This window comes from Scardinius erythrophthalmus, assembly GCF_964197995.2.
Source record: "Scardinius erythrophthalmus genome assembly, chromosome: 7".
In the NCBI taxonomy this organism is placed as follows: Eukaryota; Metazoa; Chordata; class Actinopteri; order Cypriniformes; family Leuciscidae; genus Scardinius; species Scardinius erythrophthalmus.
Window position 1 is genome coordinate 43,359,191 of NC_138227.1, and position 21,186 is coordinate 43,380,376.

The 21,186-nt window shown below is 34.6% G+C and overlaps 1 protein-coding gene across 1 annotated transcript; it reads left to right on the forward strand.

The window, feature by feature from the left end:
* Nucleotides 1–301: 301 nt before the first annotated feature.
* On the forward strand, nucleotides 302–19,539 carry LOC308693847 (bifunctional apoptosis regulator-like; the record flags this gene model as incomplete). The annotated part of the gene is made up of 7 exons (XM_081370939.1): nucleotides 302–549; nucleotides 3,558–3,762; nucleotides 3,855–4,024; nucleotides 12,711–12,855; nucleotides 18,046–18,222; nucleotides 18,312–18,508; nucleotides 19,368–19,539. The coding sequence occupies 7 exons, from the start codon at nucleotides 302–304 to the stop codon at nucleotides 19,537–19,539; spliced, it is 1,314 nt and encodes a 437-aa protein (XP_081227065.1).
* Between the last annotated feature and the right edge of the window lie 1,647 nt (nucleotides 19,540–21,186).

Below are 21,186 nucleotides of genomic sequence, written 5' to 3' on the forward strand. Positions count from 1 at the left end.
TATACTTATAATTACATTTTATACTTATATAAACATTAAGTCAATGAACAAATGTGGTGATGTTATTGTGTTGATTGTTACTGTGACTGAAGGAGAAGAACACACTTAATGGAAGTATAAAGATCACAACACAGATTATGTTGTGTATATATGCTGAACAATGTTATCTCATAGACTTGGAACAACTGAACTAATTAGTTAAGTGAGAGATGTAGGTGTATTGTTTGTCTTACTATTATCGCCTAAACCACTTTCAGAAGAGTTTTCTGTTCTTTTCTATTCAGTTCTGTAGGTTGGCAAGATGACAGATGAATGCATCACAATAGAATCAGACCTCAGCGAGTCAGATGAGGACACTGATGAACTGCCAGCACCTGAGTTCACATGCCACTGTTGTTATGAAGTCCTCGTAGATCCCACTACGCTCAACTGTGGCCACAGTTTCTGTCGGCATTGTGTGGCGCAGTGGTTGCATTCTTCTAAACGGAACGAATGCCCAGAATGCAGAGAGAGTTGGCAGGGGTTTCCCAAAGTCAACATTCTCCTCAGGTGAGAGAACCATGGCTATCTACTGGACATCTACTCAGGGGGGATTCTAGGATTTTAATCTCAGATCCCAATGAGGGTATGATAAAAAAATATATGTTGACAATTTTTGGCTGTACACAACACAGAAGTGCACAGGCTTTACAGGGTTATAGGTGTGTGGATGTGTGTGGTCTACAAAGGGAAAGGAATAAAGATATACAGTACCGGTCAAAAGTCTTAGGCATGTTAATGCAAAAAAATGGTTTTAAGTCAGTTATTTATATCTTTTGCTGTAGTGTGTCAGTAGGAAATATCAGTTTACATTTCCAAACATTCTTTTTGCCATTAATTGTCATAATCCAGTGAGATTTGTGTATACACAAGGAGTCTGACAACAGCCGGTATGATCTGATCTCACCATCATCGAGTCCGTCTGTGATTACATGAAGAAACAGAAGAAACTGAGACAGACTAAATCCAGAAGAACTGCGGGAACGTCTCCAGTTTGTTAATGGTCACAATCATCATCCAGTGACCCGATTCACTGATCTCATTTATTGTTTAATGTGTTTATATAGGTGGTGTTTTGTATTTTTGATCATGGTATCACTGTGATTTTACAGATCTATATCTACCGGATTATTGACAACTAGAAAATATGAGGGATTTAAAAAAAGTTAATGCTCAAAACATTTTGAATTTCTAGATAAGTCAGACACACACAGACACCAAGATTAGGCGTATGAATCTCAACAATGGTGACAATCAAGAAAGTTTCATGCTGCAATGCATGTTGGGTACCAGCATAGTACAAAAAAAAATGTGTGCATGACTCCCAGCATGCATTGCAGCATGAATAAATTATGCAGCTGAATTGTCTGGTTATTTTCTTTAATTTGTACTTTTTGCTTTTATTTTTGCATTTGGTTTTGTGTTGACTTTTAGTAGTGTGTTTTGTGATGTTCAGATTTGATATCTTTTTTTTTATTGACTCACCATTGTTGAGATTCACTGGCTGATTCTTGATGTCTTTGTGTGTCAAGCCATAATATATATATATTTTTTTTTAGTGAATGATAAATTAAAAAATTCTTCATAACTGATTGTGCAGCACTGCTTAATCTTTTGCTGTAGTTTCACAATGTAGTAATATAAAATTAAAAACATATTAAAAGACACATTTTGATAAGTGATTAGACATTGGATGAGATTGGTTATCTAAACATAATGTGATGCCGTAATAATCAAAACATCAGCAACAAGTGATCTATTTATTATTTATTTTTTATTTTTTTTCGGATTTGTTTCTTGTTTGTTTAAAAACACACAGTTACAACAGCCAAAGAAAAACTATTGTTAAAGTCAAGGGTCAAGAGCCCAACTAAAGCAAACACTGATCTCCATAATGGTAATGTCAATAAAGTCAATCTGGTTATTTTTGGAGTTGTTTAATCCTCCTCTGATGAGATCTTTAGAGATTTAATGTCTTCTGTGGCTGGAAGTCAGTTGTAGTTCTTGTTGTTCCTCTGTCCTTCAGTGATTCTGCTTGTTAACATCAGGTGTTCATCACTAAATTATATCATTAACTTCAACACTGCTTCAGTGTTACTCCTACACTCTGTAGTGTGGACACACAAGTGTTCATTTAAAACTGCAGATTTTGCAGTGGGGTTAAAAGGGTTAAATGTGTCAAATGAAAAAAAACAAAACAGAGTGAAGCGTAATTTAACGGTAATTATGGCATAAAACTGTAGAAAAAACAGCAATTTACTGGCAAACAGTCAGATTTACTAAATTAAAGTTAATTTCACTGAAATATTAGTGAAAGTTCATAGAAAAAAGTTATCCAAAGTCAATAACTGATAAGGAGAGTAAATATTAAACTGAACTGTTTTATGTGTTTTTGCACAAGATGATACAGGAGAGATCTGTTAGTTTAATTCATTAGTTTTGTGGGTCACCATTGTGCTGGAGAGTAGAGCCTGTGCTTCAGTCAAAGATGAGCACAGATACACTGATGTTACACTGCCGTTTGTTTTTTTTGTTTGTTTTTTTATTGTTTTTTTAAAGCAGTAACTCTGTTGTTGACAATCTCCTTGTTAAGTACTTTAGCACATGTATGCTAATGCTCGCTAAATGCGAACTGCAAAGATTTTAGTTAAAGTCATGTTTTTAATTAATTCACTATTACACATTAGGTGTTTGCAGTTTTATATTAAGAGATATTCATTTTCAGTGGACTCAAATGAAAAAAGTTCACAGCACTATCAGAATAAATGCTAGTTTTTAAAGTGTTTACTGTTTGAAGCAATCGGTTTCCGAAATTATATGAGTTACCTTCCGTAAAAAAGGAGAGCTGTTAATTAACGGTAGAGAGCTGTAAATTAACAGTGCATTGCTGGCATCCACAGCTGCCAGTAGATTACTGTTATTTTACAGCGCAATTTCTGTTTAGAAGATAACTAAGCCTTTAAATCTCCTTTGTAAAAGCTTTTCAAGGCATAACTAGTCCTCACTTTAGATGAGCTCACAAACATAGTTAACTGACCACTACTAAACGCTTTATAACTACCTGAATTAACCAATGATTTACAGTAGACATACATGTTAATAAAGCATTTATTAACACACTAAGTAACTATTACTATATGTCTGAATAATAAGATGTATGTACATTTAAATAGTTTATTAATCATTTACTTACACTTTCTAAGTGATCTTATGAACCACTGACAACTCCTTAAGAACTGGTTTGTAAATAATGCAATATTTCATTTAGAAATGATAAATTGATCATTAATAAAGTATGAAAATACAATTATTAAACACATTATAGATATGCTTATAGATCAAGAATAAAGCATGTATAGCTGTAAATGTCTATTAATGCTTTATAAATGATTAATTAACTGTTTACTAATGCTTAACTAATGATTAATAGCATGCAGTTATTATAAATTGTTAGCAATGAACCCTCTGATATTCTGTGTGTGCTTATGTTAGGATATGTTTATGTGTGTGTGTGCTAGGGATGCAGTGGAGAAGAAGTTTCCCGCTGAGATAAGCAGACGGAGGAGGGCTGTCCAGAGTGACCCGCGGTTCCATTATTTTCTCCAGATGTTCCAGCAGTACGGACAGATGCTGACCCAACAAATACCTGTATCAGAAGTCCTTCAGCAAGCTATACAAAACAGCTTTTTTTCTGGAGCCATTATGACATTGATCTGTGTGGGGGTGAGATGCTCTTTTTCTTACACTTGCCCAGCGAGTGATGATGAGGTGAGGTTGTGCACAGGTCATAATAAGCATTGTGTGAATGTTTCTAGGTTTTGTTGTTACGGTATCACTGGATCAGTACTGATTCTGATTATGACATCTTGGTCCAGAAGCCAATCTACAGGTGGAATACTGATGATGTCGGTCTGTGGGTGAAGCATCTGGGTCCCTGGACCAATCAGTACAGTGCAGTGTTCCACAGAGAACAAATCAATGGCAGGTGGGCAATAATTACACAAGCAGAAACATAAGTAAGTTGCACTGTTTAAAAAAAAAAAAGTGAAATGTACGGTAAACAAAACGGCAGCTGTGGTTGTCAGTATTTTAGTAGTAACAAAATAAATACAGTTTTTACGGGACATCCCTTATATTTCATTAACCGCTTAGCATTATCATTCAATTTCACTAAAGTATTAAAATCTGCTCTATTCCTTTGTAATATACCAATAACCACCATAATAATACGGTCAGTAAAAAAGAAAACCACATGATGATTCAAAGTTCACCACCATTAGTTTTCCACAAGCTGAGGCACATATTAAAATAAAGAAGGTGCACAGTGTCATACATATGGAAGCCCTGAACCGCAAGGTGAGAAAAAAAAATAAAGAAAACTTATCTCGTTATTTCGACTTAATAAGTCGTTATTTCGACATAATATCTCGTTATTTCGACTTAATAAGTCGTTATTTCGACATAATAAGTCGTTATTTCGACATAATAAGTCGTTATTTCTACATAAATATCTCGTTATTACGACATAATAAGTCGTTATTTCGACATACTATCTCTTTATTTCGACATAATATCTCGTTATTACGACATAATAAGTCGTTATTACGACATAATAAGTCGCTATTTCGACATAATATCTCGTTATTTCAACATAATATCTCGTTATTACGACATAAGTCGTTATTTCGACATAATAAGTCGTTATTTCGACATAATATCTCGTTATTTCGACATAATATCTCGTTATTACGACATAATAAGTCGTTATTTCGACATAATATCTCGTTATTTCGACATAATATCTCGTTATTTCGACATAAATATCTCGTTATTTCGACATAATAAGGGGACATTCTAATATGCATTAAGCTACATTTAGCGTTCTTATAATGAGTTTCTATGGGAGGAAAATGCTTAACGTCAAATTAAAAGCTTTGCGTTCATATTCTGGACTTATCTGATTTTTGTAGTAGCCTATAGCCTACTTTATTATGATTTTAGTGTCATATTGATTAATAAATGCACGCACAATTATCCGTGAACTTGATAAATGTTGCAGATATGTTTTAAGCTACTATCCACAAACAAATTGCTTTCAATTATGTGGCAAAATTCAGAATTCAACGAATGCAGTGCAACAACAACAATAATAGTTAAATTAATATTAGTATTATTAATAATAATAATAATAATAATAATAAAGGTCGCAGTAGTGCTAGGCTAAGGCAGTGCAAGCCAAGTCAAGTAAAACAGAGTTTCTTTGCATTCATAGTCTGGACTTATCTGATTTTTTTGTAGTATACTTTATTATGATTTTAGTATCATATTGATTAAGAAATGCACGCACAATTATCCTTGAACTTGATAAATGTTGCAGATATTTTAGGCTACTCATAAACAAATTGCTTTCAAATGTGCAAAATTCAGAATTCAACGAATGTGCAGCGATTTGTACAAATAGAGACATTTTTGTGTATAAAAGACATTTTTGTTTTATTTTGTATTAATTTGCGCATCCATTTATTGACGTCTGAGTCGATCTCATTTGAGTGTATTCGGCAATTTGCTTAACGTGGAATTAAACGCGTATATTCTGAGCTCATCAGATTTTGTTGTGCATATACTTTATTAGTATGATTATTTACTGTGTTTGGTCTGTTAGTAAATATGTTAAGATTTGTATTCATTTCGATATGCCACTAGAGGGCAGAATAAGACCGGGAATTATAGAATGCATTGTAGTTATGTTGACCTACTGTTTTCATAACACTGGATATTCTACTAATTTATACTTTTCTAAAACGTTGCATATTAATGGCAATTAACTTTGGCAATTACACTAATAATAATAAAAATGATAACAGCCGCAGTAGTGGTATAAGGCAGTGCAAGCCAAGTCAAGTAAAACATAGTTTCTGATCTGGCCAATAATGACCAAGCATGAAGCAAAATAGGCTATCTGCGATTGAGTTGTGTAAAGTTAACAAATAAACCAAATCTAGATAAGCTGGCTGAAAGAGCAATACTGACAACAAAACTAGCACAAAACTATGTGTAATTGCCAAATGTTAAACAGTTTGAGAATTCATGAGTAGGCCTACGGTTTATAAACTGAGCGGACGGGATGGGTACTTTTCAATCAACATCTCTACTACATTCATAATCTGGACACCTGTTGGGTACGCACTGCGCAGTGTAACGAAATATTGTCTCTGCTAGTGTCTCAAGGACACTTCTCTTCACTTCAAAATCTTTTGTTTATTTGTGATAATCTTAGCACTTTATTATTATTGTCTAACCTGTATTATGACTGATATTTGACGAATTGCCTTGTTCCTTTTTTTGTAAGTTTTGGACAAAAGCGTCATCTAAATATGTAGCCTAAAATGTTATTATTAATATTTGAGTTTATAACTATAAATGAGTTAACTTAAGACAGTAATATGTTTATCATAAAATAGTTTATGAATGCTATATTTGTAAGCAAAAATTATGCAAAAAAATGCATAATTATTACATTTTAGGCGTGGAGGCGCCGGCGAGATCACTTGCATCTTCCTATCAATAGTGGAATTCTGGACTTATCATGCAGTGTGCGCTCCACAATAATGGTGGAATATGTTGGAATAGACGATTTAATATGAATGATGGGCGTCAAAATCTTGTGGTTATTTGTTATAATCTTAGGACTTTATTATTATTGTCTAACCTGTATTATGATATTTGACGAATTGCTTTGAATCCTTTTTTGTACGTTTTGGACAAAAGCGTCTTCTAAATATGTAGACTAAAATGTAATAATAATAATAATAATAATAATAATAATAATTATTATTAGAGTTTATAACTATAAATGAGTTCACTTAGTAATAGAGTAATATGTTTGTCATAATATAATTTAATAATATGATTTATCAATGCTTTATTTTTATAAACGCTTTTACAGTTTTGGATAGAATAGGCCTACATTTTTTTGCATAATTTTTGCTTACAAATATAGCATTCATAAACTATTTTATGATAAACATATTACTGTCTTAAGTTAACTCATTTATAGTTATAAACTCAAATATTAATAATAACATTTTAGGCTACATATTTAGATGACGCTTTTGTCCAAAACTTACAAAAAAGGGAACAAGGCAATTCGTCAAATATCAGTCATAATACAGGTTAGACAATAATAATAAAGTGCTAAGATTATCACAAATAAACAAAAGATTTTGAAGTGAAGAGAAGTGTCCTTGAGACACTAGCAGAGACAATATTTCGTTACACTGCGCAGTGCGTACCCAACAGGTGTCCAGATTATGAATGTAGTAGAGATGTTGATTGAAAAGTACCCATCCCGTCCGCTCAGTTTATAAACCGTAGGCCTACTCATGAATTCTCAAACTGTTTAACATTTGGCAATTACACATAGTTTTGTGCTAGTTTTGTTGTCAGTATTGCTCTTTCAGCCAGCTTATCTAGATTTGGTTTATTTGTTAACTTTACACAACTCAATCGCAGATAGCCTATTTTGCTTCATGCTTGGTCATTATTGGCCAGATCAGAAACTATGTTTTACTTGACTTGGCTTGCACTGCCTTATACCACTACTGCGGCTGTTATCATTTTTATTATTATTAGTGTAAAAGTTAATTGCCATTAATATGCAACGTTTTAGAAAAGTATAAATTAGTAGAATATCCAGTGTTATGAAAACAGTAGGTCAACATAACTACAATGCATTCTATAATTCCCGGTCTTATTCTGCCCTCTAGTGGCATATCGAAATGAATACAAATCTTAACATATTTACTAACAGACCAAACACAGTAAATAATCATACTAATAAAGTATATGCACAACAAAATCTGATGAGCAGTGGCGCCTCCAGAAATTTTTCATAGGGGTGGCCAGATGGGGCCACTTAAAATCTTGGGGTGGCACACCAAAACTATAAACCATAATTTCAGAATATTTTTCTACTGTTGTAGTAAACCGGCCTGTAGAAAACTATCAGAAAGACTTAAGGAAACTCCTACTGCTATACTATATGATGGTTTATTGTGTTATATTTAATGTTACTAATGATATAATGTGCATAGACTAATAACAGTACAGTTAACATTTTGAGTTGCACAACAATTCTGTTTTATTTTGCAATTATATTTGGCATAAGGTGTACATTTATTGCAAACAAAACAGTTACTGGGGAAAAGCAGATACTGGCAGATACAAATATATTATATTTATATATTAATGTCAAGAATTCAGAAGTGTATTTATATAGCCTACACTACAAAGAAATAATATACAATTAAATTATGCTTATTTTAAATGTATTGAGCAGGCTATGTATAAAAAAATATAGGCTTTTAATAATCTTTCAGTGCGCAAAACCATGATAATATAATATGAAACGCTTCAAAACAGAGCGCACAAAGCGCGTATGCGCATCGCGGGTGCAGAATGATGAGCTCAAAGCAACATGGAGTTACAGTGTGAAGCGCTGCGCTGAACAAGTGAGCATTTAAAAGTTCACGGCACAAAGCAAAGAAATGTCGAGCAAACAAATCCTAGTGTCTATCTGTCCAACAGTTTATTGATCATTTGTTTCACAGTTTTAAATTCCAGTTATTGTGCGTTTGATGCCGATTCATAGTCCTTGTGGTGTGATCAAGCACACGGTAGTGAGTCGTTTAAAAACAGCAACAAACTCCAACTAAATAAAGACATTTTATGCAAATCCACAACCTTTTATCTACAGATAATGCATTACAATGTGAATATATCATATTGGAGAGTTTTACCGTGCATCCAACCGGAAGAGGCGCGCGCGCTGTTTGAATACTGAATGGAGAATGATTGACCGCCACAGAGGAGGGAAAACGAGTTTCCATAAACTTTAATGATGTAAATAGACTTCTGTCCCTCACATTAAGCTATGGAATGACTTTTGAAATTGTTGACCGACGGGCACGCGCTGAGCTGTTACTGTCTGAGCGCGCAACAGCGGCATTGACGGAGGGGCGGGGGCTATTTTTTTACAGTCTATGGGCGGGGGAGTACTGGTTACTGTGTGCGATCGAAGGTCTAGAGCGGCTTGCCTGCCTGGCTGTGCATTAGGGATGAAATGTATAACTGATGCTACTAAAATTTATACTGGCCAGCGGGGTGGCCAGTGGGGTGGCCAGGAGTCGACCAAGGGTGGCCACGGCCACCCCTGGCCACCCCCTGGTGGCGCCATTGCTGATGAGCTCAGAATATACGCGTTTAATTCCACGTTAAGCAAATTGCCGAATACACTCAAATGAGATCGACTCAGACGTCAATAAATGGACGCGCAAATTAATACAAAATAAAACAAAAATGTCTTTTATACACAAAAATGTCTCTATTTGTACAAATCGCTGCACATTCGTTGAATTCTGAATTTTGCACATTTGAAAGCAATTTGTTTATGAGTAGCCTAAAATATCTGCAACATTTATCAAGTTCAAGGATAATTGTGCGTGCATTTCTTAATCAATATGATACTAAAATCATAATAAAGTATACTACAAAAAAATCAGATAAGTCCAGACTATGAACGCAAAGAAACTCTTGTTTTACTTGACTTGGCTTGCACTGCCTTAGCCTAGCACTACTGCGACCTTATTTATTATTATTATTATTAATAATAATACTAATATTAATTTAACTATTATTGTTGTTGTTGCACTGCATTCGTTGAATTCTGAATTTTGCACACATAATTGAAAGCAATTTGTTTGTGGATAGTAGCCTAAAACATATCTGCAACATTTATCAAGTTCACGGATAATTGTGCGTGCATTTATTAATCAATATGATACTAAAATCATAATAAAGTAGGCTATAGGCTACTACAAAAATCAGATAAGTCCAGAATATGAACGCAAAGCGTTTAATTTGACGTTAAGCATTTTCCTCCCATAGAAACTCATTATAAGAACGCTAAATGTAGCTTAATGCATATTAGAATGTCCCCTTATTATGTCGAAATAACGAGATATTTATGTCGAAATAACGAGATATTATGTCGAAATAACGACTTATTATGTCGTAATAACGAGATATTTATGTCGAAATAACGACTTATTATGTCGAAATAACGACTTATTATGTCGAAATAACGACTTATTAAGTCGAAATAACGAGATATTATGTCGAAATAACGAGATATTATGTCGAAATAACGACTTATTAAGTCGAAATAACGAGATAAGTTTTCTTTATTTTTTTTGTCACCTTGCGGTTCAGGGCTTCCGTACATACACACAAATGCAAAAAAAAAAAAAAAACATCATGGTAACACACATGACTCCAAATAATGCCATAAAACATTCAATCAACAATATATGATGTAATATAAACCTCAAATGTACATAAATGATAACAAAAACTAAGAAGAAACATAATTATTTAAATTAAATAACATTAAATGTGAAGTGTCATGCAGGGAATTCTGGGAATGTCAATTTAGAGAAACAACAAGAACAGAAAAAAGAGAAGAGATGAGCAGAAACACAAGAACTACAACTGACTTCCAGCCACAGCCTTAGATGAAATCAACTGAAGAGAAAAGAAGACATTAAACCTGTGAAGATCTCAGCAGAGGAGGATTAAACAACTCCACAAACAGCATTACCAGCTTCACTTATTACTAACCAGACTGACTTTATTTCTGTCACACGTCTACAGTTCTGTTTGAGAAAAGATGTTTAACAATGTTTAACAGAGGTTTAGATATTAATGATTTATTGTTTCATTTGAAGTTACCATGATGGTGATCAGTGACTGCTTTAGTTGGGCTCTTGACCCATGACTTTTTAACATTAGTTTATCTCTGGTTGCTGTAATTTTGTTCATGAAAAGCATTGGTTATGGCAACAAAATCAGAGAAAAATTTCAATCAGGTGAGGTTGGTTATGTATTGATGATGACATTATCATCATGTAGTGGTCTGATTCGTTGAACTCATACTGAGTTTACAAAAACATGATAAAATGTGTAGCTTTGACGTGTGTTTATAGGTTATAGGACAGACATTTAAATCAAATTAAAACCTATTAAAATAAAAGTATTTGCAAATAGATATAATGCATTACTTTACAATAAGAATAAATCAATCAATAAATAAAACATTAAAATTCTATAGCTGGTCTACTCTCAAAAAACTGAAAACTCTGTTATCATTTACCTATTCAAGATCTGGTGTTCCAAGGCCAAATGCTCAATTTTTTTTATTGACCATTGTGTTTACTTTCTTTTTTTATTATAAAAAAGACAGACCCTTACAGATATTTATTTAAAAAATAAAGATGTTTTAAAGATATTGTTATTCAATCTTGCCCTCCAGATGTCTTAAAGATCCCATATTGTCAAAACTGAAATTTCCTGGCTTTTTTCATGATAATAGATGTCTAGGGGCTATGAAATTACCATATACGTTTCAAAACAGTCGATCCACAGACAAATTCACACAGCCTGCATTAAGTGGCTGTGCCTTTTCACAAGCCGCTGTTACTTCCGTATAATGTGATGTCAGAACTACTCAGTGACCGCCTTCAGTCTCACCCCGAGCGATGCCCAGCGTCACGAAACTACATCATTGCACAGGCTTCCGAACAATATTAATATAAGAGACCAGTGGCTAATGTTTATTTATTCAGAAACGACACAGCAATTTAGTTCGACCTTAACCGTCTGTTCTGCATATTTCACAAGTGACTGCTTCATCAATCAGGAACAGCTCAATGCCGGTTTTTAAAGAAGCTACTCCTCAAAGATGCTGCAGTCCCTATGGTTCATAGTTTTACAAGTTTACCTTGGGCGTCAATTGCAGCATATGTTCTCGCGTTCTGTGGGCATCTTTGCACATTTACCACAAGTACACCTTTTACAGAAAAAAGTAACATTGTAAAATAAATTGTTGCACGTCAACTTACTGTAACAGTAGGGAAGCAATAGTTACATAGCTTACTGCATTCGGTGTCTGTCTGCTAACGTTACATATTATAAAGTGGTTAAGTGTTTCGATTTAAATCGAATTTGACCAAAAAAAGTCTGAGTTTGTTTACAGACAGTTTAAATTAGTGTTAATGTTAAATCTGCATGCAGCATTGATGTAGTGGTAATTAAAATACTCTTACAATAACGCCGAAAGTAAGGAGGTGGTTGTTTGTCTCCCGTCGTCCGGCTCGAACATATAAGGCCGGATAACAGTTCCCTCAGCAATGTCCATATTACAGGTGTTTTATTCACCTTACTTGTGAGCATCACCAAGCCACAGCAGGCTACAAAATCAACCTGTTCTTAGCAGAGCTCCTGAGAAAGAAGCTATAAAAATATATTGGGATGGTTTTTGGTACTTATACCGCAAATATATATTCTTGAGGACATCACAAGCTAAAATAAATCTTCAGAAAGGTGTACAATATGGGACCTTTAAATTTGTAGATCAGGATAATCAAAAATTTTCCAGGAGGCGTATGCGGACCTCTATATTTCTAAAACCCTTAAGTACGGCTATGCTGTTGTCGAAAAATTACCACTACTAATACATGCCATAATCAAAGCTAAAGGCTGTCTGATGCTTGATGTACACACTGTTACAGCAGTCAATGTGCATTTATCACTATTCCTCTTTGTGTGTTTGTCAGTTTGCTGGCTCGTCTCAGAGATGAAGAACTGTCTGCTGCTCCATTCAGGGTTGAGAATCCATCACACAGACAAATCATACTGGATGAAATCCAGAAAATCAAAGAGCTCAAAGTTAAACTGCCACAGAATCTCTGGGAGTACAAGGTGTGTGTTGTGTTTTTCTGATAAATTGTCTGTTTCATTTTGCAGAGAGCCTAGTCAAATCAAAGTTTTGAATGAGAATTCTAAATAATCACTAAAAGACTGCAAATAAACAGTAAAGAGTTGTTATTTCTAGCAACTCATTAATTTTACACACCTCTATTTGTTAACTTAATCTCATAGTTGAGTTCCCCAACTCGCCGTGTGACTTGCCACTTGGTGAGTAATTTAGAGCTCGACTTTGTCTGCCTGTTCAAATTACCACAGCCGGCTCTGACGTTCTTGAGCCTGGTGCACATTCTCCTGCTTCAGTTGACTGAATGCATAGAGCATTGTTCATTTTTACTGATAAAATGTCCCTCCCAAGGATTTACCAGCTGACATTCACAGCATGTTGCATACCACCAGCGAACATTCCCAAAAATGTATTGTACCAGGTTAAACCAAGCGTTGATGAATCAGGGTTTAGTGCAACCATAATCCACCAAGGATTGGTATGTACCCCCTTTATACTCACAGATACTTAGTATGTCTCAGCTCGATCATGGGTGGCCCGTGGAGCTAGGGGGACACGGGTAAAGGCATCAACGGATATTGATTTCAGACTCCCTTTCAAGCTCCCTGTAGCTCTAGCATACTGGCCATTGCAAAACATGTTGGGAACTACAGATCCACTGCATTTCTCAAAAGCATTGTAAGGCAAGTAGATCATAGAGCCTTTGACATGGTCACGATGCTTTTAAGAAATGCAGCCCTGGACAGTGGATCTGTAGTTCCCAGCATGCTTTGCAAGGGACTACATTAGGAGAGTAAATTTAGGGATTAATTGTTATGTTATGTGTTTTACAGTAAAGGGAAAGATGTTGGTAGTTTATGTTAATATTTAATGTTCAGTTAAGTTGAACATTTAGGAGTTTCTATTATTGAATGTGGTCTGAATTGAGTGTGGTTACCATTGTGGTGAAGAGTAGTGCTGTCAATTGTGATTTTCACTTTGATGCAATATAATGTTTAATAACCCCAAATCACAATTTCTTTTTTAAGTAAAATTTGCCGATCAGCAAGGAGCAGGTGTGCATGTGTCGAATGTGTCCATCCTGAACTTTAGTGGAAATTGCATGTTGGGTCAATGTAACTCAATTAAGTTAAAACAGCATTCCCTTGTTTTATGTCACACCAAACTGATTGGATTAGGTTACAACAACAAAATAAAAATGTATAGGTAGAATCAGGTAGATATACCTCCTTAAAGCAACAACTGCACATTTTCACATTTTACAGTGTAGATGCAGAAGTTACAATCTTATTTTATCCCTTCCTTGAACATGTGTCAAAAACAACAACAAATTTGAGATATTTAATACTGACCAATCAGCAGATTATAGCATCCCCCACCATACTAAAGGTGTGACAATTAGCAGACACCCGATGTACACAAATCTTGGCCTAGAGGCCTTGATCAATATCAGCACCTCTGTTCCCTTTAGGCATTTCAGATCAAAACTGTTTGTCGTCTTTAAATGCATTAGACTTTCTAAAGGTGTATTATAATGTATTATAATTGTGGCTACTGGTTACAACTATTCATGGGACCACACAATGCATTATAAGGTGCATTACAAGGCATAATTAATGCATTAAAATACTTTTATAATGCATTATACATAAAGGCTTAAAAGTGTTCCAAAAGTCTTTATTGATATTCATCCTGTTATTTTAAGTTTGGTACCCCAAACAAAATTTTAAAGAGACCTCAACCATAATAACAACTATATTTAGTGTTGGAATGAGGGGGTCGATTCACATTCCCAAAAACATAAACACATTTTTTATTTTATTTAGTTTTCATAGTTTTTGTAGTGCATGCAGTCTTTAGTTGCTGTTTTATTTCTGTTCCATTACAAACTCTAATTTTCATTTCTGAGTTGGTTAAGTATTTTTACTGTCTTTTCTTTTCATGGATAACAACACTTGTATTTTACGGTGACGCATTGCTGCCACATACATATTATTTTTCCACTCAGTTATGTCGTAATAACGACGTTAAAACGACATATTTTCTCGTAATAATGATATCTTATGTTGTTAAAACAAAATAATTTTCTCATAATAACGAGATGTTATGTCGTTAAAACGACAAATGTTCTAGGCCTTATAAGGACATGTGTAGTCATGTACAAAATATGCCTTTATCCACATAAAATGTATATAAAATGTATCATGTCTTTATCATACTTCTACGTTCAAAAAGCTGATGCAATAGCAGCCCCCAATGGACATTCATGTTAAAGATCAAATTCTGTTCACACCTTATTAATAAACCATAATGTCCTACAGAAAAGCAGATGAGCCCAGAATATGAATGCAATGCATTTAATTACACGTTAAGCGTTTTCCTCCCATATATAGAAACCCTTTATTATGAAACTCTTAACGTGGCTTTCTATGGGAGAATGGCATTGCAGTGCACAACAAATCCGTCAAATGGCATTCAATGCAAAACAAAAATTAAAAATATAAGTAGCCAATAAAATAAACAAATTATTGTGCCACAAACAACATTTATTTTAAAGCCTAAACAAATTTATTTAAAGAAAAACACCAGCGTTGGGTGTTTATCTATAGGCTAAGTGTTGTGTTTCAGCTGCCCTTTTCAAACTGGCGCAAGAAAATGCAACATAATTTGATGTGTTAAACATGAAGAGGATTATCCATCTGGCATGGCCGCTCGCTCTAACGTTAACCTAGATAAATGTTCGCTATTATTAAGCGCATATCCAAGTGTTTGTGCGGAGTGTGGAGCACGCACTGCATGACATGGAGGCGCCGGTGCCATCACTCGCATTTTCCTATCAACAGTGGAAACAACTTAAAATACTCCATCATTTCTGGTCATAAAGAAAAGAATAATACATCAGTCGCAACTACTTTTATTTGTGTAAACTCACAACAATAAGAAAACGTTGTGCTTTTGTAAAAGAAAAGAAAACGAACAGGACGCGCTTTCATGATCTCTGTGAATTGGAGTGCGTCTCAGAAATGAACTGAAAAACAGCGTATAGACTAGCCTCACAGACATGAGAAATATATCTATATAAAGCTTGAAATGTACCAACGAAAAAAATCTAATCAACAGCAAATACAGTACCATCTGATTATGTAATCCTGTCCGTATGAAAGGTGCATTTCTAAGGCGCATCTACTTTACAGCGGAGATGTATGAAGATATGTTTGCAGCCTACACTGATTTAGAAAAATGAACTAATAAAATAAAGTTTAAATTAAGATGCTAACCATATATTTCTATATACAGTAGCATTGCTTATTCCACCACAATAAGGTTTATAAGGTGACAATCCATGTGATGATTGTAGGCTGTATCTTGAAGATTTTTGTATTGTATTGTATCTTCTGTTATAAAGACGAAGATTGACATTTCGGTAATTGAAAAAAATAATAAGAACACAATGTTGTAAAAAATAAACAACTTAGGCTATGTTCTGTTAGATGTGTTTTGACTACTTTTTGTTTAAAGGGTCATTTCACCCATTTGAACATTGTTTTTTATTTAAAGTGGGTCATATATGTAGTCGAAATGTAAAATAATTTTTGAATTTGGTGCCTTCGTGACCGAGAAAAGACAAAAAATAACTTCAGAACGCATTTGTATGAAAGACAACAACTCCCACAATGCACCACATTGCACAGCTCCGCAAGCCACTCCCACTAATCCAGAAAGCGCATATCTGCCTATAAGAGAAATCACTCTTCCGTCTACAAGGCTAGCTACTACCAGAGCTTGAAATTCATTTCACATTCACACAAAATGTCTAGTTAGTTGGCGAACTCATATAGTGCATTACTCCTCGTTTGTATTTCTTTCGAAAAGGTGAATTATTGCATGGTACCTGGATGTTCAGTCAGAACATATGCGGTGCGAAACTAGGATAGTTCTCAACACAAACGTCCGTGTCCTCGTCTGATTCAGAGATTTCGTCCAGGAGAAATTGTCATCGTTGAAATTCTTTGCCGCAGACGGACTCTATCTCTGTGTTCGTAGCGGTTCGTAGCTGCATAGTGAGATCACCGGCGCCACCAGTCCGCCCTAACTCGAGCCAGTCCGGGCTCCTCGTCCGCGGCAGGCAGGTCTTCTGCCTCGGCTGCTCTTCGCTATAATGCGGCTTGTAAAGGTAGCCACAAACACCTGATTCAAGCATCAGACTTCCGAAATCCTCTTCTTCTATATCATATTGAGCACTCTCCTCCGCTATTGTCATAACTGTACATCTGTCTCCACAGCGCCTGTTAGCTTAGCTTCAAACAAGATGGAGGATATTGCTTTCAGTTTCAGAGAGTAAAGTCCCACCCACTGATCTGTAATAGGTCTGTAGCGTGAGCGCGCCCCACCCTGGGAAAGATGAGAAACTAGTGTCTGTAGTCTTAACAGAAATCCCCCCCTCTAACACTTCCTCCTACAATGACGCAAAATGACGATTTTTGCGTCATTGTAGGAGGAAGTGTAAGAGGTAAATAACAGATTTCTCCCGTCTCAGGGGAAAATGAGAGAGTGTTGCACGACCATTCAATAGTATGACTGGGTTTCTAACAATGCAAAGCTTAATGCAAATGGGTGAAGTGTCCCTTTAATTATATCTCTAGGTAATGAAGATATAGCCTATTAACAAATATAAATAAATCAATATATTATATAAAAAAAAAACTTATGGGCCTATATAAAATATATTTTAAAAAAGGGCCTCATTGATTATTTTTGCCTGGGGCCCCCATTCAGTGTAGGTTCGCCTCTGATTGGGGGCTGCTACTATTTGCTTAAGCTTTTTGAACGTAGAAGTATGATAAAGGCATGATAGTCTATATAAATTTTATGTGGATAAAGGAATATTTTGTACATGACTAAACATGTCCTCATAAGGCTAAGAAAATATGTCGTTTTAACGACATAGCATCTTGTTATTACGAGAAAAAGATGTTGTTTTAACGACATATCTCGTTATTACGAGAAAAGATGTCGTTAAAACGACATAAGATCTCGTTATTACGAGAAAATATGTCATTTTAACGACATATCTCGTTATACGACATAATTGAGTGGAAAAATAATATGTTTGTGGCAGCAATGCGTCGCCGTAGTATTTCTCTCATGTCTGTGAATAATTCTCTTTTCTACCCAAGGCTACAAATCTTGGAAAATCCCTGTTTCTCCAGTTTGGTCTGAGAGAATTTCCACGTCTCACTTTTCTCTACTTGTACCTGTTTGATTATCAAGACACCTTTCTACCCTTCATACACACCTGCTGCCCTGCACACACAACCACCGCAGTGCAGGATGTCCTGCCCGACAACATGCTGGTTTGTGTCTGAGAACTCTCCCCATTGTTAACATACAAAAGTTGAAATATAAGAAAACAAAGTGTACATTGTACATTGTGTCTATGTAGCAGGAGCCAAGCCAGCATCAGTGGATGGAGTTTCGGGTGAAGGTCTGTCTGTTGCCCTACCTGCTACTGATTAACTTTGCGTGGCAATGGCTGAGCGTTCATTACTGGATGTCATGGATTGTCATTGTTAATGCCATGTTAATGACAATATTGGAGTTCTTTTTTATCTGGATACTATGGAAAAGAAGACAGATGAGGTACACACATACATTTACCATATATAGAATACAGTACATACTGTACAGTACATAAAATCCTAGCAGGCACAGGATGTAAACTCCAACGTTGGTTAGACGAATGAAAGTCGGGGTGATGTTTAATTCCAGTGTTTGTTTGACGTCAAGCTCAAGCGTTGGACAGGATTTGAGTTTTGGTTGGAATAAACACACTTTTTTTTTTTTTTTTTTTTTTTTTTCTAAAAAGGTGAAATATATGAGAGTACACTTATTACCAGCTTCACTTATTACTAACCAGATTTACTTTATTTCTGTCAGATGTCTACAGAAGTTCTTATTGAGAATTAACAGAGGTTTAGATGTTAATGTTTTGTTGAAGATGTTTCGTTTCGTGATCAGTGTTGCTTCAGTTGTCCAGCTCGACTCTTGACTGTTTAACATTTGTTTATCTCTTGCTGCTGTAACTGTGTTAGTTATGGAAAGAACTACAAGACAAATTGTGGTGCTTATTCCAACCAAAATTCAACATCTGTCTGACATTGGAGCTTGACGTCAAACAAACGTTGGGTTTAGACGTCAAACCCGACTTTCATTTTCAACCAAAATATGACGTCTGACTGACGTTGGATTAGTTGGAGTCCAACGTCTTCCTGACATTACATTGACGTACTGTGTTTGGTAATGTGGTTACAAGTGGTTGTGTGATTCGATCACAAATGTTTTGAATGTTTAGATGTTGTTGTTGCAGACCACTTGTAATCAGGTCACCAGAAAATATCATAAAACACTAATGATTTTGTTTACACCTCATATTGAGAAAATCACTTTATACTCAGCATTCACAAGTCAGATATTGTGTGTGTTTGTATGTATATTTCAGCATCCTCCCTAAGATGTTTTTGTGGAGGATATGCAGTTTGTTCTGCTTTGTGCTGCTGTGGCCTGTGCTCCCTCAGATCTACTGTGACTTTGAATTCTACGTGGGACTCTGTTTCAGCTCAATCATTTACATCTGGGGTCGGAAACCTATTTTTAAGCTGGCACAGCAATGAAAACCAAAACAAGTTTAGATTTTTTTTTTTTTTTTTTTTTCAGTCAGAAAACTTCAAGTTCAAACATGAAGAGATGAAACCTGTGAATTTTTTTATTTTTTTTATTAATCATAACTAACATTCCTTTTTTCTTGTAGGATCAACATTTATATGCTTTTTTAAAACTAAATGTCTTAATAACTACTATTCATTTTGTATTTTATCATTTATTAGTGATGTATAATTTTTAAGAAAGACTGGAAGTGAAAAACGCCTTATATTTAGGTGTGCATAATTATTAAGCAGGTTTTCTTTTACAGGTAAAATGGGCCAAAAAAAAAAAAAAAAAAAGATTTAAACTAGTACTAATGCTATATATTAGTAATACTTATGCAATATTAATGCAATACTAGATATTGCGAAATTAAGGCGTGACCAGGTTAGTAATAAGTGAAGCTGGTAATCCTGTTTGCTTTCTGCTCAGAAAAAAAAAATGGTTCCACTCTAAAGAGTGTTAAAGTAACTCTGAATCAGAATTAATGAGATAATTCAGTGATTCGTTATCAAGTTATAATTGAGCATTAATGATGAACACCTGCTGTTAACAAGCAGAATCACAGAAGGAAAGAGAAACATATGAACGGCAACTGACTTCCAGCCACAGCCTTAGATGAAATCAACTGAAGATAAAAGACATTAAGATTTTCTGATACACGCTCCAAAGCCTCGGCACAGAACGTAACATCACTAACAATTGGTAACTAGCCAAAATAAACATATATAATATATATGATTATAAAATATACAAAATGTTACATTATATATTTCTCTATTTATGTGTGTTTATACTGCATGAGTAAATATATCTGCAATGTTTTTATACACATGCAGTACCATATTTTATCACATGTACATCTATATATTATGAAGTGTATTACTGAAAATAAAATGAAATACATTATGATATATTAGTAAATATATTGTCACATATTTTTCAATATATGAAAAGTGGCAATTCCTTATGTTTTATTCAATATATTTACAAATAAAAATAAAATAACAAATAAATACATAATATTGTATATTACAAATAAGTGAATAATTGTTAATGAAGAATGTTTTAAGAGGCAGCAGTTTTCTGACAGTCAGATAAAATGAAGGATCTATGGCAATCCTAAAACTCACACAGACGACAAGAATCGGCATATGAATCACAACAATGGTGACCATAAAAAATGATTCATGCTGCAATGCATGCTGGGTACCAGCATAGTACAACATGTATCCATGGCTTCCAGCATGCATTGTGGTATGACTAAATAACACAGGTTAATTGTATATGTTCTTGTATTCTTACAATTTACAAAGAAAAATATATTTTAATTGTATAGACAATTGTAAATTTATCATTTTGATGATTTTTATGAAAAATATTTAATAACTTCACTGTAATACACTGCATTGTTGCCAAATTCAGTTCGCACATCACTGCTGTCCTGATGGTTATACTACAACACTTATTTTAGATAAATATATTTTTTGCATAATTTTTATGATTATTATTTATGAAAAATAATCAATAACTTCACTGTAATTCACTCTAGTGTTGCCAAATTCAGTTCACGCATCACTGCTGTCCTGATGGATATATTACAACACTTTTTGGGG